Raw genomic sequence first — 27,288 nt, 5'->3', positions numbered from 1 at the left:
GCAAAGGAGGATTTTAGCAAAACAATGTAGGAATCCGTGCGGAATGTTTAATGTGCCATTTGGAAACTGTAAAGCACAGAAGACAACTTTAGGCCTAAATAAGATTAGAAATGAGCGAGAGAAACAAGACTGTTCTTTTTAATCTTCTCAAACAACCTGGCAATGATGGTTGTGCAGAATGTGGTGATAAAAGTAAGTTTTTTTTCGCTTTGCTCGGGGGGTGTGGCCTAAGTCATGCAAAGTGTTAAAGAAAATAGAGCTTATAAAATTCTTCTGCCTTGTGTTTGATTGTATTTTTATTTGTTTATAGGGGAACCTCCAGATTGGGCTTCTGAAAATCTCAGTATTTTTCTATGTTTGAAATGTAGCGGCCTTCATCGAAACCTTGGTAGACATGTTTCCTTCGTCAGATCCCTTAGACTCGACAACTGGTCAGATGAAAAATGCGAGGTACTTCATTCTTTCTAAAAATGTCTAGCCTATTAAATACCTAGATTTTTTGTATGACGTTGCGTTTAGATGGCATTTGATATTTTTTAATTTCTCTTCGTGCGCTTTGCCTCGAGACCAGAGAGAGGGCCTTGTAGGAAGTCACGAATCCGGAAGTCGTTTCTAATTGGACTTCGCCACTATCATAAGCAATATGACACACCGGTCTACTTGCTTCCTTATTCTTTCAAAATCAAGCCTTTCTAAAATTGCATCAAAAGGGGAGAAATCACAGTACTTTCAAAAGATCCCGTATATTTTTAACTTTCTGGAAGTGAAAGAAAACGAAGATATGTCAGGAAGCGTTGGTTTGAAGTTGTTCGATTTGCTGGATCAGCCTGGAAATAGCCGGTGTGCTGATTGTGGATGCGACGGTATGTTGATTTGCAAGTCTCATTTGCTTTTTGGTTTCAAAAGAAGACCTTTATAGAATAAATAGTTATAAAATACTTCTCTTGACGAAAATTGAACCTTTAAGAAGATTAAACGGCTAATGCCTTGACTTTGCTGATTTGCTTAAAAGATTTCTATTTATGATTAGATTTCTAATATGACTTCGGATCAAGGATTTAGGGTACTGGGCTCAATAACTTTTATGTTTTTTCTCACTGTCCTAGAGAACATGCTGCTTCTTGTTAATATCATACCTAAAATGTACAGCTTTGCAATTTTTTTAGAATAGTGGTATTTATCTATACTTGTAAATAATGTTGATGAATCAGACTATAATTTAAACTAATGCAACACCTTATTGCAACAAAAATCTTTTCTAGGTCTCCTGCAAGCTTTAATTTAGTTTGTGTTATATGTAATATATCATTTTTTCTCTTGCAGCATCAGCACCTAAATGGGCTTCTATTAGCCTTGGTATATTCCTCTGTGTAAACTGTGTGGGGTCACATCGTAGTCTTGGTGTGCACTGCTCAGTTACAAAATCACTTGAACTGGATAAGTGGAGTGAAGAAATGTATGAGGTATAAAAGTGTAAAAGATTGTAAACAAATACACCAAACTGCCTTAGCTCTATAGACCTTTAATCCTTTTCATTTGACATTCAAATAGATGCACTGAACAAAGAATGAAGAAAAACTTACAAGTCTGAAAAGATCAAAGTCATAATCGACCAATCAATATATAATTACACATTGTGAAATAATTACCCATTTAGCCCCAATGATATTTCTCAGAAACAGTTGACACAAAGGTTCTGTTTAGTTCAGTTCAGTTCATTTAATTTGAAAATTCCACAAGATACAATTTAATAGCAAGTAAACAACAACAAATATTAATAACATACAATATAAATATGTCATGATTTGAGAAAAGAAAAAAAAAAGAATTGTATGCAGGGGAATTTCTCCAGGAGGAGCTCTCTCAGTAGCTGGGCTAATCAAGGAGAGAGCACCCCCTTTATTGAAAATGACTAATGAAATTGGGAAGTAGTTTCTGGGCATTTAATCAACTTTATAATTTAATTCAATTCAGTTATAAGGTATTACCACCTCCCAGTCAAGCAAGCAACCAGCCACTGCCCCACATGACCAACCCACAGAAGCAAGCCGAAACCCCTGAACACTGTCCCACCTACCAAGGGCAAGGCATGCCCCTCAACACAATCCCCACAATCGAAAGACTCAACTCCCAACTGCAAAGACCATGCAGAGCAACCCCCTACCCCTGATAGGACAAAACATCACCCAGGAAACCAACCAGCCCCCCAAGTAGGCCGACCCCCAAAAAAGGCAGTCCATCATCCATTCAGCCGGAAAGCAGAGCCATCTAAAAAGACTATAGGTGTAAGCCAACTATGTAAGGTAATTGTTTTCAAAAAAGAAAGCTTTGAGTTTTCGATGAAAGCTAAAGGCAGCTGGTGAACAGGAATGCTATTGCAGCACTTTGCTCCGAAGTATCGCACAGACCTGAGACCATATTGAAGAGTATTCTTCTCAGTAACAAAAATATCATTCTTGCTAGCTTGCCGTGTACCATATTGATAAACAGTTTTAACTTGTTTGAAGAAAGAGTGAAAGTAAGGAGGAGATACAAAACTCTGAATTTTAATTGAGAGAGGTCATGCAGCTTTAGTATTATTAAGTCAGCAAAGATTGGTGTAGAATGAAAATTGAAATGTTCAAATGCGATTGCCCTTATTATCTTTTTCTGCAAAAGAAATACTGGCTTGATGTAGGTTTCATAGGTAAGACCCCGAACTAAAATTCCATATTAGAGAAAAGGTGAAACAGAGATTTGTAAAGACAGATCAAAACACTTAAAGGTAAAAAGTGTCTTACTTTGAAAAAAAACCACAAGCTGATTAAGACTTTCAGCTTCATAATATACGTATGTTGGTATCATCAGCAAATAAGTAGTAGGTTGATTTTGAGGATGAAAGAGGCGAGTCATTAATGTAAATTAAGAAAAGAAAGGGTCCAAGGACGGAACCTTGTGGAACTCCGCATGAGACACTGACCTGATTGGAATTAGAACCATTGGAATTAGAGGTTCTGAAGTTGTCTTAGATGATTTGGTGACAAAGATCTGCTTACAAAGAAATGTGATTGGTAAAAATAGTCAGATTCATCTTATATATTAGTTTTCGTATTTTGAGAAATAGATATCAAGTGATGTCTGGCTTGGAGACTACCGTGTGGAGACACAACAAACCTATGCAGACTTTTTGAAATACAAGTGTCATCAATTAGCTAGAGTGGTGAGCAAGATTGCCATCCTGAAAATTTAGAAAGGGGGCTGTGCTGTATAGCAACACTCATGACCACACCCATGACCACACCTTATAGTCTTGCATTTGTGTTAAAGATCCTCTGTTGTGCATATGAAATCTTTCAAGCTGTTCACCAACTTTGAAAGGCTAATAGAAATTGCTCATTCATGAACAACAATTGCATAATAAATGGTTTAAGATTGCAAAGTAAGAAATTTTCCTATCCAAACATTTACTGACTTGTTAAGGTGGCTAAGGTGACAGTTTGTTTTCCCTACTACTGATGGGGTATGCAGTTATTTAGTCACTACAGTTGACACAGTCAATATTTTTGTACTGAAGAAAAATAAATTTCTTTAAAATAATAACTTTTGTAAGATTCATTCTTTTGAATAAGTGTGTTCTAAAGATTTTCATGAAAAAGCAAGAAAATTTAAAGTGTAGTTGAAGGTCAAAATTCTATCAGCCAACAGAACCATAACTTTTGAAATATTTTTGTTTTGAGTTTATACTCATTTTTTATTTTGCTAATTCTTGAAAACATAATTGTTTTCAGAAACATTGAATTCTGATTTGTTTAGAAAATGTATTTTAAAGACAGATATTTGTGTCTTTTGCTTAAGAATTGAGACTGAAACAAACAGCAGAAGCAACAAAATGCACCCACTTGATAGGATGGACAAATTTATATAACTGTTTAAGAATATCATATAAAAGCTAGAATAGAAATATATGAGGATTTTTCAGGTAAATAAAGGAAAACAATTCAGTTGAAAAACTATTGATGAAGAAGAGTATAACAGTACCTGTACGATCACTTTGTAAATGGCCTTCACTAGATATTGTGGAAGGAGGTGTTGGTCCCATAATTGACAAGAAGGTTAGCTATCCTTTTTTGTCTAAATAGTTGAAAAAATGGTATTCACCCCGCGTTTTCGCATGGAGGTTTGCTGAAATATAAAAACTACGTTAATAACTCGTTGCTCAAACTAACGTAGGTATTTAAATAATGAAGGAAAGAGGGGAGAAGGATAAAAAGTCTGGGATACAAACTACAGCGCTAACGTTAGATAACGCTTTAGAGACGGGCGTGTATTGCCGAGGCGCGTATGATTTTGAAGAAACTCTTCTTATTGTTGATTAATCTCTGTCATTTGAGGTTTCCTTGACGTAAAGATGGTTTCGTGTCCTGGTTGGGATAATTGCATTTACCGGCAGTTGCAAAAAGTCTAAGGATCCAAACAAAAAGCCTTAAAGGTCTTAGCTCACACCTCAAGTAGTTTTTAGCCACTTATACTACGTTTTGCTTGCCTGTCATGGCTCCAGTGCACAAATGCAAGTAAATGATGCGGATGGCGGTTTTTATATCTCTAATTATTGGCTGTTTCGTTTTATGTTTCCCTGTGATTTCCAAAATCAAATCTTGATATTTTTCAGAAAGAAACATGCTCGTGATTAGAAGTTTTGTATAGGTTCTTGAGCAGTGATATACATTTCTTGTAGTCGATGTAACTATTTTCATTCATTTATTCATTTTTGTACATTTACAACAGAGTTTTTATGGCAAAAACCATCACAAGTTTTACTTTTATCTTCGTATGCTCATTTTCCTGAATAAAACTTCGTGGCATCATATTTTATGATAACGCCCTCCTTTCTAAATTCAACCATCACCCCATCTTTTTTATACTCGTGTTTTTTAGGGAGTTGGACTCTGCTGCATGCAAATGTTGAATTCCCTGCCCTAATCATTCAAAATTTAACATAATACCTTGTTTATGAAAATTACTGTTTAACCAGTCTGTCATAAAGTGCTTCTATAAAACAGGTGTATGGAACAGGGCGGTTCTAACTTGCCTCATTTATGGTTATTGTGCCTTGTTTATGCTAATGAATATAATGCTAATTTTGCTTTTTCATTTTTACACTGGTTATCTTTGAAACAACATCCCGAGTCGCTTGTAGTCCATCACACCGTAAAGAGCTCTCACAGAAATTTCTTCAAATCTATATCCCTGTGGTTTCGAGGCAATAAAAAGCAAAATTTTCTCACTTTAATGAAGCCATGTATGCCGGGGCAAAATATAAGTATTCATTTAATTTAGTTTATTTTGAAAAGTTTATTACATTGGATTCTGATCGTCGTATTACTTGTTTCTGAATTTCTTTCTCTAAAATTTTCCCAGTCTGACAAGCTAACACCATCTCTCCCCACCCCTCTTCCTCACAAAATTCTTTTTGCTCATATCTGGTGTGAGAGAAGATTCTTTTTTCATTTCAGTCAATGGCTGCGAAGGGCAACATAAAATCAAACGAAATTTATGAAAAGAATGTGCCAGTATGCTGGAGAAGGCCAACTCCTATCGATCACAGAACGGATTTTTATATCGAGGAGTGGATCAGAGCAAAGTATGAAAGAAAAGAGTTTATGGAAGGAAATGATTCCAAGCAAGCCTATTGTAAAGGTAGGCATTTCTTTGCTAGTCTCAAAGTTGAATATACACAATAGATCTGCTCCAATCAGAAATTGATTATAACTGCATTAAGATCAAGTATCATACCCCCTTCTATCCGTTTCTTTTTTGTTGGATTTTTGAAGACTCCAGCTCCGTATTTAAATGGTCGAGAACTTTTGACAAAAAATTGAAATTTTCTTCAGAATCCCTTTCAACAATGACTTGGATTTATGAGTTATTTATAAACAATGAACCCCGTTTATTATATTTTGGACTCAGTCATGACCCCTCGTTTCTTCAACATCCATGCCCCTGTTTATTCCCCGTCTAAGAGTACACAGTTACAGGAGGGTGGGGTAGCGATGTGACAAGAACGTTACCCAGCTTCCTGCATGGATTCTCTTTAATTGGAAATGAATCCTTGAATATTGGCACAAAACCAAAACAAATAATTGTAGTGTTTTATTACCTTAATTTCTATTTAACAGTTCTTATGCAATTCAAGGCTCGACCCTGTCTTCATTACTTAGTGTCTTACAGTTTTTGTAATAAAGTGAAGCATAATATTTTGGTATGATGAAATTTTCTTGAATAAAATGGTATTGCAATGAATGGTAGATGACGTCATTATATGAGTTTTCTTTATGGACCATTCGCTAGGGCCTGTTTGTATGTATGAAGGCGGTCCTGTCCTTTTGTATCGTTTGTTTCTCGATAAATCCATTTTACAATACCAAATACACGTCAGCCTTGAGCTCAGAGTGTTTCAAATTCGGCTCGGTTCGTGCAATTTGTGTTTAGAGCTAAGGAATTACCTATATTGGATAGATTAGAGTTACTTCTGCGGAAGTTCCGAATGCCTGGAAATTCACATTTTTGCAGGCAGATGAGTCCTCTCTACGTTTACTATGAAATCGGTGTATCTTCTTGTTATTGAGAAAAATGTGGGTGTTTCAGGGCATTTATGGCTCTGCCATGTACGTGTTATAGTAACGTTATACCTGTGCACAGTCCTTTCTGTCGCCTTTTATTTTTACATCCCAAAAAGATCAGTTTAAATTATTTCTTCGTTTTTTAATTCTAATTTGCTGATATTGACTAGTGTGCTCGGATTAAACCTAGAGGTCCATTTTCATTCATAACAGGACATCGTGCAGTCAGTTTATCTAGATATAAATCAATACGTTATCCCTAGGAATGAAGGATGGCCTGCTAAGAAAGAGGGACCGAAATGGAAATTCTTGGAATCTAAGATACTTTAGGCTATCATCTGATACGGGATCACTTTCTTATTACGAAAAAAAAGAGGTTTGTTTATTTGTTATCTGTTTTGTCAACTCTTTGTCAAATATCTCGTGAGTTGCAGTACGCAACTTTACTCTATTTAGCAAACTACGTTTAGTGCAGCTACTAAACCGCTAAATCCATAATTCTACAATTTTATTTCTTTTCCCTGTCCCTCCTGCTATTTTTGTCACACAGGGCTATTGTAAAGTTAAAATCATTTGGTATAAAATATGGTTCCAAAAGCTTGAATATTTTAGAAATAATATTTTGTTTTGAATGTAAAGTTGCATTCGAGTTTGAGTGAAAATTGGATGCTTTGCCATTGAGAATTTCAGTGAAACACGAATTGAATTCGTTTCCACTGACTAATTTTTTCAGGATTTAGCCCCCATAAAAAGACTGAACATCAAAGACGTCAATGTTATACTGTGCAGTGAAAGCAAAACTGAGAAATTTTATAGCATGGAGATTGTGTCACCAGAGGTTAAAGAGAAGAAGGGAAAACCTAAAAAATCTTGCAGCCGCAGTATTTATGTGCACGCAGAAACTGCCAAGGTTAGCTGTTTTAAAATATCATCTTACTATTTGGATGTTTTTTCTAATTTTTTAACGGTTTTATTTACTAGCGTTTCTAATATTTATGATTTATAGAACTTAGCAAAGTCGAAACACGGAGTGCATTTTGGAACATATATCTGTATTTCTCATTGAACCTGTTGACTTCAAATGGGAAGAAGACATTGCCCTGTAATCTGTGACAGGGGGTAACGGTCTTGGGGCCTTGCGCTATAACGCCCTAGCAGCAAAGGCAGCCCTCATGTTTTACTCCTGTTGCTCATTCTGTGTACCTGGTATCCTCGATTAACATTGTTTAGTTTTTCGAGTTTATATCTCCCAGGGCTCATTACTTAGGCTAAGAAAAGCCTCTACTTTGATGTTTTTTTCATTACGCTATAGATTATTAATTCGCTACATTTTTAAAACCTTTTATAAGAATAGCATGTCATTCTAAAATTTTGCAGTATATTATGAAATAAATATGTTAAAACACCCTTTTTATTAATTTATTAAATTGTGAGTTTTTCTCTGTCTTACTATTCCTAAATTGTAATAATTTTTTGTAATTTTCAGGACATTGTAGACTGGTATCTTTGCATCAGATCTGCGAAATTGATGTTACTTAAAGATGAAGGCTACGATATGGATCCGAATGATCTTAATGTATGTGTAAATAAGCTATTTTGCCTTTGCTGTTATTTTCAGTTAAGATCTGTCGCTTACCAGCAACACTGTACTGTTTACGTATAATACTAGCATCTACGTATAATGCATGCCATTGAAGTGAATCAACCAGAATTCAGTATCGTTTTTGTTTCTCTGGAGCCTAGAGGACAAGGATGTTTTTTTACCTTGATTCCCTGCATAGTTCTTGGAATGCCCTTTTGTTTGTATTGTTTTGTAAAATTTTAGAATTTCTGTGGTTACCGGTGCAAAAGACCGACTTTACACCCTTCTCCCCCCCCCCCCAAACAATGTTGACAATAGAGTCGAATATCATACCTAACATTTTTTTGTTAGAAATTCTAGCTGTTATCATAAATAACATTATTTTGACGGTCGAAGGATTCAATAGAAAGCTTGTAAGTAGTATATATACATAGACAGTTGCTGGCATTAGCCACTTGACAAGATATTTTATCGAATACTTCAACTCATAATCAGGTTTTGTTGAGCAGGACTCAGTGATTAAGGTCATGGACTACAGATCTAAGGTTCTGGGGCCCCAGCACTTGATGTGACAATTTTACACTTAGATTGAGGAGAGTGGCCAGCTCTGAGCTGTCTTGAATTCCAGGAGTATGAACCAGGAGGCGTAGCCACTACATCGAAGAAATAGCCAGAACATTGGTTTTCATTGTCTAAAACTGTCTTCGGAAGCTGAATAGCAACAATGAGATAATAGCTGTTTAGTAATAGACGAAATGCCCGTGTGTATATATATTTGTTCTTTGTGTCCTTTCTTATTGGGTAGCGATAGGAGCTTGGTGCAAAAACCACAATTTTGCTTGCAATGCAGATTGGAATTGAAATGTAACTATTTTTTTGAGTCATTTTTGGGTAGTGGCTATGTATCTTGGATGAGAAAAAAATTTCTTGCTGAGAGTACCATTTTTCATAACGGTTCATACAATTAGGGCGTGGCCTAAATTTCAGAGTGGCAGATATTCTTCGAATTGAAATTGATACTTGATGATATTTTGTGGCATCTTGTATATTTGTTTTCTTTCAGACTGAAATGATACTTTCCACCTGTAGAATCAAGGAAGGGCACTTGAAGAAAAGTGGTCCAAAAGTAAGTAACTGAACTATGCTCTTCTCCATGTAAAATGTGACATATTAATATTTGAAGCTATCGGAATCCTGCCTAAGCTGCTCCGTTTGCTGTGTCCGCTGATAACGTCTGTTGAGTTTATGTTTACGGTCAAAGTTATCATATATTTTGTGGCTTATTCTCAAATTTCTCTCGTTGTTTTGCTTTATCGTCAGCTATTGTCGTATATGGGTTTACGAATAGGTTAATGGTGCATTGTACATTCTTTATTAGAAACGATATTTAAGTATTGCTATTTTCTTTAGGAGAACGATCGATATAAACAAAGATGGCTGACTGTGGAACCAAACAAGTTTTCATATTTTGAACACAAATTGGTAAGGCTTTCTTTTCATTTTTATTGTGGAATCTTGTCCTCTGTTTTCAAAACATTTATTACTTGTGACGTCAGTGCTTATCTCAAAGCTCGTGTGTTTTTAAATAAGAAATATTTTTGATAGTTTTGAAAGTGGTATGAGAAAGGAGCAATAACTCGGAATTAATCTCTGTAACGATAAATTAAGCTTCAGTGTTTAAATTGAACAGTAACTATATGTCAAATGATCGCATTAAGCGTGAATCTCTGAAAATTACTCATCGAGACCTTAGTTTTTCGTTACGATGGCTAGCGTCGTTCTGTCCACACGGCATAGACCAATGCAATGCCCCAAAAATTTGGGTATATATTAGTCTATTAATACTGGGATTATACAATTTTTCTTTACATTCAGTGACATAGGGAAAGCCAAAACATAACTTATATTTTTCTTGTTGATTGTTTAGCATTCACTGAAAAGCTTGACGTTTTTTACTGTAACCAAGATTTGTCATATCATATTGATCCCCACATCACATTATAGGTACATATCATTATTTCTGACTTTATCTTTGCTTCAACATGTAGGATGCAACCCCAATTCAAGAAGTATCCCTAAAACCTTCCCCGGAGATATATAGTGTGTCTGAAGGGGTAGATGGCAAGCACCCAGATGAACCATATCCATTTATGGTAAGAACCCCAGAAAGAGTCTTCAATTTCGGAGCAGAATCGAGTGAGGATTTTACGGAATGGATGTCAGCATTCAAAAAGGCATTGGAATTTGAACCAGTTGAAATAAACCGGAATACGAGGATGTCCATAGTTTCCACAGCGTCTCAGTTTTCCCAGCTCTCTGTTTCATCAGGTGACTCTACAGCCAGTTCTTAGATACATTTTCGTCCGTCCCTGGAAGTTTTCAGTCATTTTTAGATTAGTTTAGTATATTAGTGCACAATCTGACTATACTCTGGATTTTTCAGTCTCAGATTTGAGACGTAAAATGTTTTTAAGCTGACATATATGTCATATGGAAAACAAGACTTTCATTTTTCATAAGTCACGGTAATCTATAATATTGTTGGACTTTATATTTTTCATCATATAATATTACATATTTTTATACAGACGGTGTTTTCGTTGTTTCGTAGTTTTCGTTGTTTTATGCAACTTTGTTAGGATGTACCTTCAAAAATCCCTTATTGAACTTCACTGTCAGATGAAAATAAGATTTCTCGTTGAAATAGGAAGATAACTTGCAAAATGTTTAATCGTGTACTGCAAAAGAGTTTCATGACTGTTGATAGTCAAAATCTCCATCTGATTTAATATCAACAAAGTTTTAAGTATATCATTTATAAGATTTGTTCGAGCAAAGTTTATTGAAGTATGAAAATGAGTATATTCTTCAAGGATTTTAATTTAAACCCAGATTTTGTTTGATTTTATGACGATTTGGGCAGACAGCAGACAGCATAAACCCTTTCCCTTTTAAGTTTAACCTACTTTTAGTAGGATTCATTGTCACTAGTTAAGCGTGCAGTTTTTCCTGGTAAATCGGTATTTTTAGGAATGTATTTTGATCTCGAAGAACAAAGTAACTATTTTGGTCTACATATTGTGGTATATAATATATTGTTTCCGTTTTTCTTAAGCCCGAGAAGACAATTTTTGTAAAAACCATGTTCTTAACATGCCTTAACTTGCTTTTTATGCGCTGTATCTATCATTTCTGGATTATTTTATATTTCTGGATCGTTAATATATTACTTAAATGTCAAGCGTGGATACAAGAGCGAACTTCCTCTCCCAATTTTTGTGCATGTATAATTCTGTTGTAGATGGCTGCTTTTGTAGGGGGTAACGCTAGAGTCCAGAACCCAGTAAAAAATGAATCTACCAAATTTTTTGAGTTTCTCTGGCTCGCTTTTTAGTGTATCTGCATTGCAGTATCTATTAACTGTCTACTTTTCAAAAAAAGTTTTATAATTGTTGTTAGCTGGTCACCGATTTTCTCGTTTTTTAAGGTCTAGATCAATACTAATTTTGGTTTTAGGAGAATTAATATGCCTACTGAGTTTTAGCCTGTACTCAAGACCCCTAAATGAGTTGTGACTCCCTTTAAACCACCATGAAAAATTATGTTGAAAAGTAGTCTATGTGACTGCTATTTATTTCCGCAATTTCGAGTTACAGGGAGTCTGGTTTCTAGTAAATTTCGCGCCAAATTCAATTCTTCCGTCACGCGTACGATTTTAAACAAAAATTTAGCGGAAACTGAGGTAGGTCTATATAAAGTTTTTATCATTTCGTATTTTTTGTATCTAAGTTAGTTACAAACAATTTTAGTATGTAGTATTCGTCATTTTAGATCTTTATTACATGCCCATGAATGGGATTTCATTCCACTTTTTCAAGTATTCGCTTTATCGTCATTTTGATGTAGGCCTATCGTATTGTAAATTGGCCTTACTCCCTCGTGTTTTACATTACAACTTCTTTTAGATATAAAAACAGTATCTAGTGTTTAATTCGTTTGATAAAACCGATTTGTAATTGATTCCTTTGATTTTTGATCGATGACTTTAGCCAATCTCTAGTACTTTTTTTACAGTAACCTTGTTCTACATTTAGGGCTATATTTGTTGGTTCATTCTACATTACCAACCCATCATCTTTCCTTGATATTCCCTTCATCACATTAGCTTAATTTTTGCAGATGGGAATTTGAAATTATAGAGATAGAAGAACATCAGTTAAGTGAATAAATCATGAGACGAAACGATTTAGCCAACAACAGACTTCAATGGCCAGATGGCAGTACACTGAACATGCAATCAGACGTAAATACGACGAGAGAAAATATTGAAAACTTACAAGCTGGAATCTTGAAAGGGGTGAGCAAGAGTTAGCAAGAATTGAGAAAAATATAATACTGAAACGCTGTTTACCTTTATTGTTTAGCATTTGCTGGAAAGCTTGACGTTTTTCACTGTAATCAAAATTCGCATATCACATTGATCACATTATAGGTTCTTATCATTATTTCTGACTTTAGCTTTGCTTCGACATTTAGGATACTACTCTGATTCAAGAAGTATCCCTAAAACCTTTCATTTGAAGGTGGGAATCATGAGACTTGGGCAAAGCTTAATCGTTTAGGCATACCTTACAATTCATAACATAGTCATCCCTGAATATGTCCCCCCTTCCCCAAATGTAAATCCCCCATTCCTGGGAAGCAATTACCGAATGTAAGACCCCGAATATAAGCCCAGCGCTGATATTTGGATTTAACCATAAAAGCACCATTTTCTCCCTTAACACAATTACCCGCCGTTAACGAAATAATGTACAAGAACAGCGAATTTCAATATGCAATTTTTCTTTAGCGACTTTCTTACTTTTAGTTTGTAATACTTGTTACCTATAACATTATATATACAGCGTATCACCATGCCTTCTCCTTGAGTCCATGTGAGTCAATCTTTCCTGTAATGGTTGAAATATTCCACGACGGTTGTAACTTGATCGCAATAGTCTCTGGAATATGGCCGATCTTTTAGTTCAGTATTGAAAAAAAACTGATTTTGCATTTTCTTCTGACGTTAACTGACTGCCAATTGAGGCCCCCTCCCTTCCCCACCTCCAAATTGCTGTTAAGCGGAAGTGAAATATCAAACCTGATTATAATGCTACAAAGTTCTAAGTGTACCATTTATAATCAACTGAACAAAGTGTATGGCTATATGGTAGTTTACAATTTAAATGCCTTCTGTTTGATTTGTGACAATGTTCGATTGACAATTCAAAATTAGAGAAGTCTCGGCGATGTTCTAACTGAAGGTTGATCGTCTTCCCTCCTCCTTTTATATCTTGGTCTTGGCCATGATCCTTTCCCAATTTATTGCAAACCCCGCTTAATATCGAATCGACCTCAGTGTATATATTAAAGAGCAGAAAATGTGTAAAGGACATGTCACTTCTATGTTAACCAGGCATTTTGTTACTCTTTTGGTGCCCTATTCGCAAGTTTGCAGACCTCCCTTATTTTGTTTCTCTTTCTACATTGTCTAACAAGAATCTTTTACCGTAGTCTATTGCAGGTATTATCATAGCAAAGCAAGATGCAAGATCATTCGCTGACAGAAAAAGTAAGAAGTCTTTGCTTCTTTACTTAAATGCATATTGAGGGTCCTGGGCAATCAGGCAGAGGGCTCGTACACCCTGTAAATAGCTGCTTGCAAGGTACGCCCGTCCATGCGCTCGAATTTATGCAGGACAACATCAGCCAGCCAACATAAATATTTTTTATGTAAAACTTTATGATAATAAGTGATGTTAAATAAGGAGCACATCCCATCCCTGCTGATAACCTAGCTGGTCCAAAAAACCATCTTATCCCTCTATTCTTTCAATTTCTTGGTAGCCAAAGCCAATTATAGCTTTCGCATCGATAACAAAAACGCAATTGTTTTGAAGCCAAGCTAGAAGTGGGTTGGATACACTGTAAATGCTTTAGTTATTCGGGGGTGTTGATGGGGTCACCTTGACCCTAGCTTGTTTATTTGGCTTTTGAAACATCTTTCTTAAAAGCCTGCTTTTACCACAGTACTTGCATCATATGGAAGGCAACAACAGTAAGGGGGCGGGGAAAATTTTAGATGATATGCTCTCCGAATGAGTCAGGAAATAAAAAATCTTTGAAGAACCTAAGAGCATTGTCAAAGAGCCTGTGAAAATGCACTTTTTTCATTCTTTTAACAGATCCTTCGCAAATGAGATGGCAACTTACTTTTGTCCTAAGGGACTCTGTCACTGATTTTGCAAACGTCACGTGCTGGGGCAGTGAAACATTTATTAAAGATATCGCGAAATCATTTCGAATTGGGGATGCTGGTCTGTATTTCTGAGTAATGTTATGAGAGATTTCTGTCTATAATTATGTGAAACTGATTTTGTCTAACCTGGATTTGTAACTGGAATGTGTTACTGAATTTGTCAATCTGATAATGAATTTGTCTTTCAATTCAATTGGATCAAAGTTGTTGAAAAAGTTTAAAAACGTCTCTTCTTGTCGTGTTATGTTTATCTTCTTTATTATCAAGCTGCATTTTCCAAGATATGATATTTTTGTTTGTTGAAAATCACTAAAAATCTCATAACTGCCCCTTTGGTTACCCTCTCTGGAGACAACTATCATACACAGCTTGCAGCCATACTTCTTTATTATATTTATTTGTTTAGTATTGAAAAAATATGAATTTTTCAGTTGAGATTAAGAATGTCATGGTTCAAAACAAACAAAACACTCAAGCTGAAGAGAAGTTCAATCCATGGACACCCAGGTGAAATATCAAGTTTACTATTCATGACATTCATTATTTCGATGCTAGCGCATGCCATCTTTGATTCACAGTACACTCTGCTCTTTGTCAAATTTCTATATTAAATTTATCGACGTTTTATCAAGAAACAGATTGAGTTTGCAAATAGAAACATATTTAGAGTATAACACCCTTACTACTTTGGGACGAAATCAAGAGTGAAGCTGGATTGAAGCCAAATAAAAGCCCAGCCACAAAGCGGGGTACACCATGTTTGCATGACACGTAGAGACTCACCTTTGAAGAGAGTAATCACCCTGGGTGCCAGAGTCTCCATTATTTAGTCTCAGAAATATTGTTCGAAACTAGTCTCAGAAATATTTTTTGAGCGAGGATTGGAAATAGAAAACATTGATTGAACTGGATCCTTCCCCTTCCCACATCCACTCATTCTTTGCCACCGCTGCCGTCTACAATACTATATCCCTGGATTCATCAGACTCTGGTACCCAGGGTAGAGAGTAATGAATATCTGGCCACTTGAACTTGAGCAATTCAAGCAATGTTTGAACAAGACAAAAACTCGACATACTAGACACACGAATAGGCCACATCTTTATAGGCACAACCACGTTAATGTTTGACTCACTTTACCCACTAACATTTGGTTACAAAATGAAACAAAATTAGCAGTAACATGAAATGTTTTTAAAGGATTGGCCAAAAGTGAGATGGAGCTAACTGTAAATGCAATGCCTTTATATGTGACATACCAAAATCGTTCATCTTGAAGAAAAAGCCATGTGCTAGTGGAAGCATTTTGTTAAATTCATCTCTTAAGCGAATCACATCTAGGTAAAAAGAGGTCTGAAAATTTATGTTGTTTATTTACTGCTGTCGTTTTCCTTTAGTCAGTTCAACATTGTTGCAAACGAAACCCATGCTACTATAGAACGCTGTAGCATAGATGAGTTTGCATCGTTTGCTTTCATCCCTGTGAAGAAAACGTACGATTATTACAAACTTGGTGACATCATTGCCAACGGACAAAATCTGAATTGTCTTCATCTTAATTTGCTGGCGGTATTACGAGACGTAAGTTTTCTTAGATTTAAAAGAAGGTTTTTCTCACTAAAGTAACTGCAAATCTGATAGCCTTGCTCGAAGTTATCCTTGGTTGAACGTTTTAGGTGAAAAGGGAGTTGTCAGAACATTTCTCCAAATGACTGTTAATTGTTGTTGACATTATCAAAAGCAAACCTCCACAAATTTGAAAAGATTTTCCGCTGCTCCTCACTATTGATCCCTAAAAATCTAAAACATTTCAAACTCAAATTTAATGGACAAAACCTTTTAGGCACCCCCAAGCTAACACACAGAGATACGCATAGTAGATCTTTTCGAAGTTCTATTTTTAAATATGCATTCAGAACACATGGTATCATTTCATTAGAGTGGAAGTCCGAAAGAAATCATAACAAAGTCTGGGAAAACGATTCAAAGAAGAGAATTACTGGTTTTCGATGATAGCTGTGTCTCCTTTCCAATTGTAATGTGAGCTATTTTAATGTTTATCATTGATGTATTTGCAGACCTGTCAACCTTAAATTTTCAAAACCTGGAGATTTTAGATTTTTCCTAAAGAAAAACAGGGAGACTCGGTCAAAAACAGGGAGATCACAATAATTTGTTAAGGGAATAAATATACCTGATAAAATGTTGTGCTCGGCAAACAGTTTAAGACAAAAGTATCTTCATAATAACTTAAGGTGCTTTTTTGTCAATCAGTAAGCACTAACAAAAAACTGTTCTCATGTGAAGTTAATGTGACCATTATATCTTAACTATACCTCCTGTAAAATTAAGACATACACAATGGACCTGTCTTTGAAGCAATAAATATTTCCTGTATTTTAACGAACATGCAATAAATATTTCCATATACATTAAACACCTATACACATTGATATCCACACATTGAAATCTTTTACTGATTCATAATGACAAAGATCCTAGTAAGTAGTTGAAATGCGGGAAGGTAAAGCAATGTAATGGACTAAACTCAATTACAATCGTTGCCTAGCCTGACCACTCCCACCCCCTCTATTTCAAAGCCTCTATTTATAAAGGCTTTGTAAAAAGCAAGCATTTTATAAAATACTGGCTATATGTTATAAAATGTTATAAAATCTGCTATATTGACTATGTAAAATGTGTTATATTGGCAATACAAAATGTGTTATATGTTATAAAATGTGTTAATATGTTATAAAATATGTTATAAAATGTTTGCTTTTTTCAAAGCCATTTTCAAGTTCTGTACCGCCAAAAAACTGTTCGCCTCTATTTATAATAGACAACTGTCTAGAGATTTCTTCTGCCGGTTGCCATATTCAAATGGAAAACTGTAACAGAACAGCTTTGTACAAAGATGATTCTTTTTAAGAACAGAACAAAACCATAATAAAATTTTTACGACCAACTTCTTCCTCGATAATTTTTTTATTTTGCACTCCTTGAAAAATGGGGGCAACTAACCCGGTACTCCCTCTTTAATGGTCACCGACAGTAACCGCAATTTCTTGCCTTGGGTCAAGAGTATTTTTCTTTAAGGGTGCTCGTATAGTATTATGTCATCTGAAAAAGTAGCATTTTTTTAGAAAACCCTTCCAGAGCAGAAATGAATCATTTTGGAGATGACGTTTTTATTCTGTATCCCATATGTCATAGCTGTGAATTTTTCAGCTAGTGCTAATCAGTATATTACACTGATAAAATAAAAGTCATGGTACATAAGCAAAATATATTAAGATGTTCAGTTATCCAGGCTGTGGATGTATGAGATTTCATAATTTTGTCATCCACTGCTATTTGCTATTTGCATTCATGCGCTACGTTGACAACTTATTGTGAGCAGATAAACTCCATTAATATTGTTTGTTAGATGGAGCGAAGAGTTGAGTTGGCTGGCTGAAGGCTGGAATCCTCATGAGACAGGTAATTTAACTGTGTCATTAAGGAGATCCTATAACCTAGTAATGATTTTTTTACGAATAATCTCCGTAAAGTTCTTTTTGTCTGTATAAAACGCCAAAATCGTTTGAAGTCGTTATACTGTATACAGACTTGGAAACATTTATAATTGGTAAGAAGTACCTAGCGAGTTTGATGGGGTCTTATTATTGCTGTACACGTTTCTAAAACGAATTGAACAAGATATTGGAAGAAACTATTTTGCAAAAGAAATTTCCCAAAATTTTTATGAAATTGCTTAAATGGGAAATAGGAAAGAAAGGGAAATGGGGAACCCTTTTGACATGTATGACATCGCATTTTAATTTGTAAAAAAAGTTTATAAATTATAGACTTGCTCTATAACTAAAAGGAATTTGATTAAGCCTGGTTTCTTGACATGAGCATGACATTTGGCAGCAAACGACATTTTCTATACTCCATTCAATTATGTGCAAGTCTTGTGTATATCACTGTTATTATTATTTTTCATCACTGTTAAAGAACTGAATCTCACTATTATTGATAATCCACATTAATACACTACTTTATACATTCTCAAACGAAAGGAAAATTTCAAATGTTCCCATTTCTAGTTTTATTCTTTGCTGATGTGAAAGCCCAATATGATGACTTCAGAAAACGCATGGTGGCAACATGTGACGGAAAGACGATAATCACGGTCAATCCAGGTTCGTACTAGGCTTAAAAAGATTTTTTATCAGTTTTCATCCAGAACACGTGAAGCAAATTCCTTAAATCATTTAATGTAAAAGATTGATACTTAATTATCTTTATCGTTTTCTGACTGCATATAAACAAGTTTCAGTTTGATTTACCTACAGTCAGTGCTGTGGAAAGGATAGAACCATGTGTGGCACTATTGTTTGTTAAAAATATCAACAAAAGTAGTGTTCATTTGAAACAAGGAATTTGCTTAATTTTTAGAGGGCTCAACATCTCCTCCCGCCCCTCCTCAAAAACACTAGTAACTACGACCCTGCCAACAATTGCTCCTTAGGATAAAAAAATAGGACCCCTCTCACTGATACCTTGATCGTTGTTCTCAGCGATAATTTGAAAGAGAAAAACCTTGCTGTATGTAAATGAGATTTGTTTGAACAAACTGCAGTTGTTTGGGTTGTTAAAAACAGACGATGTAATGTAGTCGACACCATAAATGCCCAAATAGCAAAAATACTAAAAATGATGAAAGCAAAACCACTAGCTTTTGTTTGAAAGATTTCCATTACTTCGTATCTATGTAAAACTTCTTATTTATGTCAACATGGACGCTCCTAATCTTTAATGTTCTCAATGCTCCAAATTTGGTTTTCGTGAGGTGTTTCAAATTCTAAGACATCGTCCTTTTTTTTTATTTTTCTTGTTATTTTCCTGTCAAACCAGCACATCCAAAAAGACCATTATGGAAATAAAGCCAACTTGACCTTTTAATCCTATCCCTGCCACTGAAATTAGAGGTGTTTCTCTTTTTTGAATTTACATTATTGTATTCTTTTTTTTTTAACTTTTATAACTTGTAAATACAATAAATGTAGCGAATTACATACATGCATACATACTTAGTGTCCATCCAACTAAGGTCCCATAAAATGGCTATAATCAGAAGCTGGTAGCTTTAAGTAACCCTTTGTTTGATAATGCTACAAACTAATATAGGGGAGTAAAAAAATTCATAATGCAATTAATTTCCCTAGATATCCCAGATGCACATTTGCTGTACAATTATGCGCAGAGCATCGATGTCTTAGACGAGGAGTTCATGGCTGATCCACAGTCAACCACCATACCATGTAAGATCTCAAATATTGTTTTTAAGTAAAAATTCGCATCATTGTTTATAGATGGTTAAATGTTTATTTTGAGTGTGCAGTATTCATTTTTATATTCAATTGAACTGTATGACGGCAAGTCTACCTATATAGTTTAGACGACAACATAAGTTTAATTTAGAGGTGTACTCAGTCTTTCAGACAATTGTCTGGCCCCTCTTCTCGCAGCTTTTATAAAGTATTCAGACTCTCTGCATTGAAACATTTGCCAAAAATTTATTTACTTTCACCTTGGGTTTTTTAAAGAAAATAGTCAATTTTTATTCTTATATATTTTGGGCAACGTTCACTGTCAGGCGCTATCTGGCCCGGGTGGCAAAGTGGCGATCGCCACCCGAGCCCTTTGCTTTAAAAGAATAAATTGATGACAGGACTTTTTTCATAAAAGTTAATGTTGATAACTTCTGATAAATTTTATTCTTTCTTTCGCCTAAAATATCTACTAAAATCCCACAACAAATAGTAAAAATCACTAAAATATTAACAAATGCTAATGGTTGATTTGATAACCAATATTAATAATAAATTTAGTGAAGGTCACTGCAAATTGCACATCGAGCCACCGAACGTAACAATAACATAACAAAATGAGATGAATATCAGTGCAGACATGAAGCCGCGCACCACGTTTAGCCGTGTGATTAGCGGTTAAATCCCGTTCATTAGGTGATTCAACAGTCGTTAGCCAAACACAAATCTCTATCTTGCCCCAATGGGAATAGTTAGGACTTTGACATTAGGGGGGGGGGGGGGGGGACAACATTTTTTCATGAACATATAGAAATGAGTATGTTAAAAATAACGTACAACGGTAATACACAAACATGTAAAAACCAACACAGTCATTGGAGAGAAGAGGGGACCCAGGGTCCCTCTGCCTCCCTTCTTGCCACCCCTCTGCTTACCCCCTTCTTGCCACCCCTATGATTTTTTGAAGAAATTTACCCGTTCTGCCAGAATTTTCATACAGGATTGGAACTTCAATCGAATGAATTTTTCATATTTTAAGCGTAGTAAGAAGGTAGAAATTTGCCAGATGTTTAGCAACGTATTGCCTACTACTAATGTCGACAGTAAATTAAGGATGCTTCGCATTTTTGTTTGTGTATTAGAATAATGTGGAATTTAACGCAATTCTTTTGCAAATATCTATTCTCTAAAAAGCTTGCCTTAAAATTGGTATTTTTGCTAAAAATTTCAAAATATCTTTACAATTTTTACAATTTAGTTATAAATGAAAATTGATCTTAGTTATCGTGTGGTATGAATTTTTTCAAATGTTTCAGCAAATCACCGGTTTAGCCGATATTATGCCGATAAATTGGCTAATTTGTTTGATTTTGCTCACCAGTATATGGGGTGCTTGTTTTCTATTTTGAAAAAATCGTTTCTTGTCGGTTCACCTCTTGAAACGTTACAGACAAAATCTGGTTTTCTACATGATGACAAAATCTTCGTTTCTTTTCTTCCCAAAGTAGGACAAATTACGGATGTCTACACAATAGAGAAAGTCCAGCAATGGATAAATGACAAGTACAACGAAAATAATCGATTTCTGCATGGAATAATCTACGGATGCATAACAAATATCAACATTGATTCATCAAATGTAGAAGATAAATTTTTTGTGCAAACATGGTAAATCATCATTAATCATATCGCTATAGCCCTTTAGCCTATCTATAAAAAATCGTATCTTCTTATCTGTACTGTTATTCATACTTTGATCATTTTTACAGGTCATGTTTGATATTTTTTATCAACAAACTCTCCCAATACCAGTTGTAAAAGAGTAACTTAGTCTTTCTAGGCAAAAACCTGTTCTCATCAGATTCCCTAACAAAATAGAATTATCTTCCCAATTAATGCTCAATTGACAAAATAATAACTACTTATTACACTTTTTTACTAAGTTTTAATCTAATCAATGTTCTCTGTTTGTCTGCCAAATTTTATTTATCGTTGGTATTTTTCTTCCTATTTTTCCTCTAACTGCATTTGTCTTCTTTGGTAAAAAAATTTTGAAGTATTTCCCACCTCTGCTCCTTCAATAGTTATCAGCGATAATTTTTGGGTGACACAGGATGGTAGTGAAAACTGCTTAGATACTGCCATGCAACGACATGCATCGTGCTTTACTAAGGAATGCATGATGTGTAATCAAATTTTTTTCTATTCTGTCTTAGCTCTGCCTGTAGAAGAGTTGTTGACCGAGAAACTGGATCGTGTACCAATGAAAAGTGCTACTCCATTTTGCAAGAATCTACCACCGACGGAAAACAGCAATTCAACCAACAGACTACCGTAAAGAAAATGAATATTAGAGTCGATATAAGCGATCATACAGGAGGCATGGCGAATTTTCGACTCAGTGGATTTATTGCTGAAAAGTTATTGGAACACAATGTAAGTTTACTTATAAACGTTAGAGGTAGCTTTTATGTCATAGTTTTAAATAAACTATGACAACACTTTTGATGAAATTTCTAACCAATTTAGTTTTAATTTTTGATACCTGAAAATTGGTTGACTTACTCAGCAAACATAATGCAATATTTTATAAAGACAGTTGGCATGATTCAAGTTTTAAGTAGTTGGCCAATAAAGATCAACTCGGGTTTAAGCGAGTTTTGATTGGATATGGAAGGACACTTTTTCAATAAATATGGTCAATTACAAGATCGAAAGAGAAAGCAAGATGAAAGGTGCAGCTTTTTTCACATATACAAGCTAAACACTACCAAAGCCAGGTTCATCAGACTTTCACAACCAAAAAGTTTATTTTAACACAACAAAACTTTGCACAACTCACCACTAATATAGGTATCCATTCATTTCATGGTACAAAAGGATACAAGACAAACATCTCTAACCTCCTTCCCTATCTTTTGCAAAATATGGTCTCATTAATAATTCTAAAAATTATTAATTTTTTTGATACAGATAGCTTATAATTTATTTTTTATAACAATGGATAAACAGCATTTTGAAACGTGTCATCAAATGATAATAAAAGGATAATAACCAGTATATATTGCATCTTATCTATTTATTTGCAGTACCAGATTAAAACTTATTCTTAAATAAGACACCCCCATGTATGTTTTAGGTTGATGAACTACTTTCCTTGAACCCACTGGAAAGAACTGAATTAAAATGGAAGTACCTCATGGATCGATACAAACTGTACTTCAAGGTAAATTATATTTCATTCATACTTCAATTAAGTTATATAGTATGATGGGTGTGTCCAACAGCCTCTTTAACAGCAGATGAAGAGAAGACAAAGGTTTGAATTGGAGAGGGAGGTGTTCTGTAAAAACAACCATCTTATTCAGGCACAACCGAGCGATGAGAAACGTGAGGGGAAGGTCTAAAAAAGTGGGGAGGGGGCTAAAACCTTATAAAAAGAGGCTTTACTGGTAGTTTATTTCTTAATATTTGGCATATTATTAACTAGCTTATTTTTCCAGCTGTTCATCTCAAAATTTTTCTTGGCTGTTTAGAAATTATTTGTGGCTCTGTTGTCCTGCTAACACATCACAAACATCATAAATATTTCATTTTTAAAAGAAGCATATTAAATGAATACCAAACTATATTTTGATTCCAATTTATAGTGCACCAGAAGAACAGACAATAACAAACAAGCATATCTTGAGATAATATCAGTCTCACAATTTGATGGCTCGACAGCCCAAGTGGTATGATTTGCATTAAAAATGTTGCTAGAGCACTCATTGAAACTGTAATAGTACATTCTTTAAAATGCAAATAAAGCCATAACTCTTGTGTTAGAAACACTTCTATGAAGAAAGATTATAAAATTAAGACAAAAAGTTGAAAGTTATATAGTTTCTAAGTTACAGCTCATCATCAAAGCTCTCAGAACAGAGCTGATAAAACAGTACACCAGCAGACATATGTGCCAATTGGTTTTCTTTTTCAATATCATGATACCATTCCACACTGCCCCATTTTTCAATCTTCAATAAAATAGAAAATACATAGTAATATATGTTTTAAGTGTCATCTGATACCTAATTAAGTGACCAATGATTTTTGGTGATGAAGATTACTTATAATGGCCTAGCCAAGCTAAACTGATCAACCAGATACAGGAATTGGGGCAAGTGGCCCTGCATTTTAGAAATAGAGGTAACATGCATATTTGCTGCTTACAGCGGTGTGCATTTTCGAGATGTGTGCCCCCAGCACTTTAAGATGCTTTCCACATCTACCACCAATTTTTTGCTGGCTTATATAATATTGACAATTGAAACTTAAGCGCAACTTTTAGGTTCAATTACCAATTAAAATACCTTGTTTGGAAGGTGATTTTTCATTTGATACCCTTTCCTTTTCACAATGCCCCTGAGGACATGTGCCTTATCTTATCTTAAACAATGATCTTCCTCTGGCTTGGTATAAGGTCAAATGAGCAAAATTCAGTGGTTAGTTGACCTGTTGCTAGATATTTGGTTTTTTTAAATCTTGTAGTAGAGAAATGATAGTTTGGTGATTTTTAGAAGCTAAAATTCTCAAAAAGGCTACTTTAAAATTTTAAAAATAAAGTGTACAGTTACAAAGTGAAATATTGCATCAGTTTTTAAATTGTTTCAAATCATATGTTAATTGGACATACTTAGACATATTTGTTTGATTACCTGCAGGTTCACTTCTAGTCTTGCAAGGTATATTGCTTCGTTTATTGTTGTATAATTTTCAATAACAGCAAATGGGATGATAAAAGATTTGACACTATCTACTGAAAACTCCAGACCTAGGAAAAAATGGCATAAATATGAATCACAAATTACAGAGACCAAAGACAAATACATTGTAATCAAAATATTTTGGACAATAGCAAAATTTTAATATTTTTGAAGGTACCTTCAAGTTGCCATCTGCTGAGCTTTGATAAATACTGCTTCATTTTCAACATAGTCATTTCAGGTTGCTCAAAGCCAAAAATATCAGTACTTGACACAATTTCAACATCAAATCTAAAAGAAGATTTTGAAAAGGAGGAGTAATTTATAGCAATTTAATGGTTTGGTGCTTTGCCCTACATAACACTCAGATCTGGTTTCCTGACATCCGTTGCTTTCAGATCTTGTAACATGCAAATAAGACTGAAATGGTAACATACTTGGCTTTGAGATTATTATGTCTTGGCCAGTTTAATGACAGATTGAAACATTGCTCATAACATGAAAGGATCATACTATGGGGTAATTGGTCCTGTAACTGTAGATGCAGACACAATGGGATATGTAAATTGGCAGTACCAAAGAACAGTTTTGTACAGATTGACAATGGTCATTTAAAAAATAATTGGCAATTTTACATCTATTCTAAAGCTATAAACTAAGATGTTTCTTGAAGAAGCTCCATACCGTTTGCTGAACCAATGAAGTACTGGGTCCCATTTCTCACTCTGCATCTTTGCAGTGTGTTCTGATTCTTCAAAAGGTGTTCTTGCACTAATAAGAAAACATTTATAACTTGCAACATTATATTTCTTTCAACATTTTATTTGAAGCACTACAACTAAAAACTTTGTATTTATTGGCAACTTATCTGCTACTTGTATCTAAAATATCTTATCATGTAAGCAAATTTGGCTTTCTCAAAAAAGCATCAAAAGAAACATTACCACAAAGTATCTGAATTTAAAAAACTGAGGGCATCATGTATCATGTCCTCTTTTGTTCTTTTCCTTGGGTTATCAATGCAGGTGTTGCATAATGAAGTCTAGAAAGACAAAACATTGAAAATTTTCAATTATTATTTTTCTAGCATGTAGCTGTAAGATTACTTTTAATTATATTGCAAAACAAAAATTACATGTAAAAATAACTTTTTCAAAACTCAAAAATCTTGGTGGCACATCATCAAAAATCTTGGTAGGATGTTAGTGTTCAATTCATTAGTGTTATCCAAATATATATAATATTTTTTCCAACAGAAATTTTGCTTAAAAATAAATAAAGTGAAACTTGAGTTAAGTGTCAAAAAATGTTTCTGAAAAAGTTACAGAAAAAGATCTATTTAATGGTGTCTTAATAAAAACAGTTTCTGGATGATAAATGCTGCTGATCAGAAAAGTTTTCTTAAAGGATTATTAAGAAACAATGTCTTAAACATATTACATATTAACTCTGTTTTCAAATGGCTGGAATATGAGAGTTGAAAGGCATGACTTCTATTCAAGGCTTACTGTTGTTGTTCACAAAACAGTCACTTAAAATAATTTATGCGAGTTGGCTTACCATGTGCATTTGATGAGCCAATATTGTCTGTTTTTGTGAACTCCACTCAGAAGCAACTATTGATGCAAGTTTTTGTGTTGGGGCATACAGATCATTCCTAAGAGGAGTTTTCACATTCTTGCCATCCAACTGTATGAAATACTTTCCTGGAAAAATTCAAATAATGTGTTTTTTATTCAAGTCTTCAGCTATTGTGTTCTGGTTCAAAGACTTTATTTATCAGGGTGTCATGGCAATTTTGTTAAAAAATCTTTTATTGTCAACATGAAATTTACAATCTGATTAAAAAGAACTTTTCTTAACAAAATAATTTTATCATACCTTAATAAAATAATAAGAAATAAAAAATAAACATGAACAAGATAAGAAAGTACAAAAGTCACAAGAATAAGAATGCTTGTATTTAAAAAGTTATACTGAATAAAATACCCCCAACTCATAACACTGACATTCATATACACTTAAATGTATGGTAACTATGAATATATACCTTTATCTTCGTTGATTGTTGCATTTTTGTAGAACCGTTGCTTTGCTAAAAAATAAGTACTAAAAATTAAAAACTAAAAAATCGCTTTCAATTTTGAAACATCTCACCAGGATAGAGGAATTTTACAAACAAAGTTGTCAAACTCAATATTTTTGATAAAATGTCTTATCTATTATTTCTGTGAAATCTCTACACGCCTTTTTTATATTTGTGAAATTTCTATGTGAAAACTTTTTATTTCGGCATATTTTGAAAAACTAGGCCTATGTGTTTCCAGTTATCAAGCTGGTTCCGAGCATAAACTTAAAGACTTTTTCTTCACGAAAGGTTGAAAAACTCACTTCTTATATAACTCAGAAACTTTTTATTCAAAAGTCTCTGTTGAGTTTTGGTCGTGGAGATTAACAACTTGTGGAGTCCTTTGGCATTCATCTTGTTTCCTAGTTGGGCTTCAGCACAGCAGTGAGCAGTGGCTTTGCACGGACCAGAATGTGTATTATTTTCTTTGGATTAACATGGGCAGTTCAAATCATAATAAATTCTCTCTACGGCATACAGTGGTGTCTAAAGAGATCTGTTGGTCAATTTTGCACAATACAGTAGCAATATGTATCAATCAGAGGTAGGTTTCTTATTAGTTTTTGCCCATGCGATGTTGGTTTCCATTTTTAGAGAAACTCGCTTTCATAT

The 27,288-nt window shown here is 34.5% G+C and overlaps 3 protein-coding genes across 5 annotated transcripts; 2 read left to right on the top strand and 1 right to left on the bottom strand.

The window, feature by feature from the left end:
- The first annotated feature begins 52 nt into the window (after positions 1 to 52).
- LOC148958089 (arf-GAP with dual PH domain-containing protein 1-like) lies at positions 53 to 12,234 on the top strand. 3 transcript variants are annotated; one of them, XM_089113604.1, is made up of 9 exons: positions 53 to 192; positions 311 to 450; positions 5,493 to 5,676; positions 6,863 to 6,975; positions 7,333 to 7,509; positions 8,086 to 8,175; positions 9,245 to 9,307; positions 9,592 to 9,663; positions 10,230 to 12,234. In XM_089113604.1, the coding sequence occupies exons 1-9, from the start codon at positions 111 to 113 to the stop codon at positions 10,530 to 10,532; spliced, it is 1,224 nt and encodes a 407-aa protein (XP_088969730.1). In that variant the 5' UTR covers positions 53 to 110; the 3' UTR covers positions 10,533 to 12,234. The 3 variants fall into 3 exon arrangements, with proteins under 3 accessions (XP_088969730.1, XP_088969729.1, XP_088969731.1); XM_089113603.1 differs by lacking the exons at positions 53 to 192; positions 311 to 450 and adding exons at positions 539 to 863; positions 1,324 to 1,463; XM_089113605.1 differs by lacking the exons at positions 53 to 192; positions 311 to 450 and adding an exon at positions 3,810 to 4,091.
- A 1,176-nt stretch (positions 12,235 to 13,410) lies between these two features.
- LOC135692214 (meiosis-specific with OB domain-containing protein) lies at positions 13,411 to 23,593 on the top strand. The gene is made up of 12 exons (XM_065210290.2): positions 13,411 to 13,795; positions 14,409 to 14,540; positions 14,914 to 14,989; positions 15,880 to 16,063; positions 16,422 to 16,522; positions 17,913 to 17,965; positions 18,577 to 18,672; positions 19,699 to 19,794; positions 21,309 to 21,471; positions 22,020 to 22,239; positions 22,943 to 23,029; positions 23,454 to 23,593. Exons 2-12 carry the CDS (start codon positions 14,420 to 14,422, stop codon positions 23,541 to 23,543), a joined length of 1,287 nt encoding a protein of 428 aa, XP_065066362.2. The 5' UTR covers positions 13,411 to 13,795; positions 14,409 to 14,419; the 3' UTR covers positions 23,544 to 23,593.
- On the bottom strand, positions 23,489 to 27,288 carry LOC148958088 (ATP synthase mitochondrial F1 complex assembly factor 2-like). Its single transcript, XM_089113602.1, has 8 exons — positions 26,940 to 27,288; positions 26,599 to 26,643; positions 26,109 to 26,254; positions 25,493 to 25,590; positions 25,233 to 25,319; positions 24,727 to 24,839; positions 24,501 to 24,616; positions 23,489 to 23,819 (listed from the first exon to the last, which is right to left on the bottom strand). Exons 1-8 carry the CDS (start codon positions 27,028 to 27,030, stop codon positions 23,697 to 23,699), a joined length of 819 nt encoding a protein of 272 aa, XP_088969728.1. The 5' UTR covers positions 27,031 to 27,288; the 3' UTR covers positions 23,489 to 23,696.

Source organism: Rhopilema esculentum, chromosome 18 (assembly GCF_057945365.1).
Source record: "Rhopilema esculentum isolate cy_ngs chromosome 18, ASM5794536v1, whole genome shotgun sequence".
Taxonomy (NCBI): domain Eukaryota; kingdom Metazoa; phylum Cnidaria; class Scyphozoa; order Rhizostomeae; family Rhizostomatidae; genus Rhopilema; species Rhopilema esculentum.
Note: the sequence above shows the minus strand (reverse complement) of the source record. Positions and strands in the feature narration are given on the sequence as shown.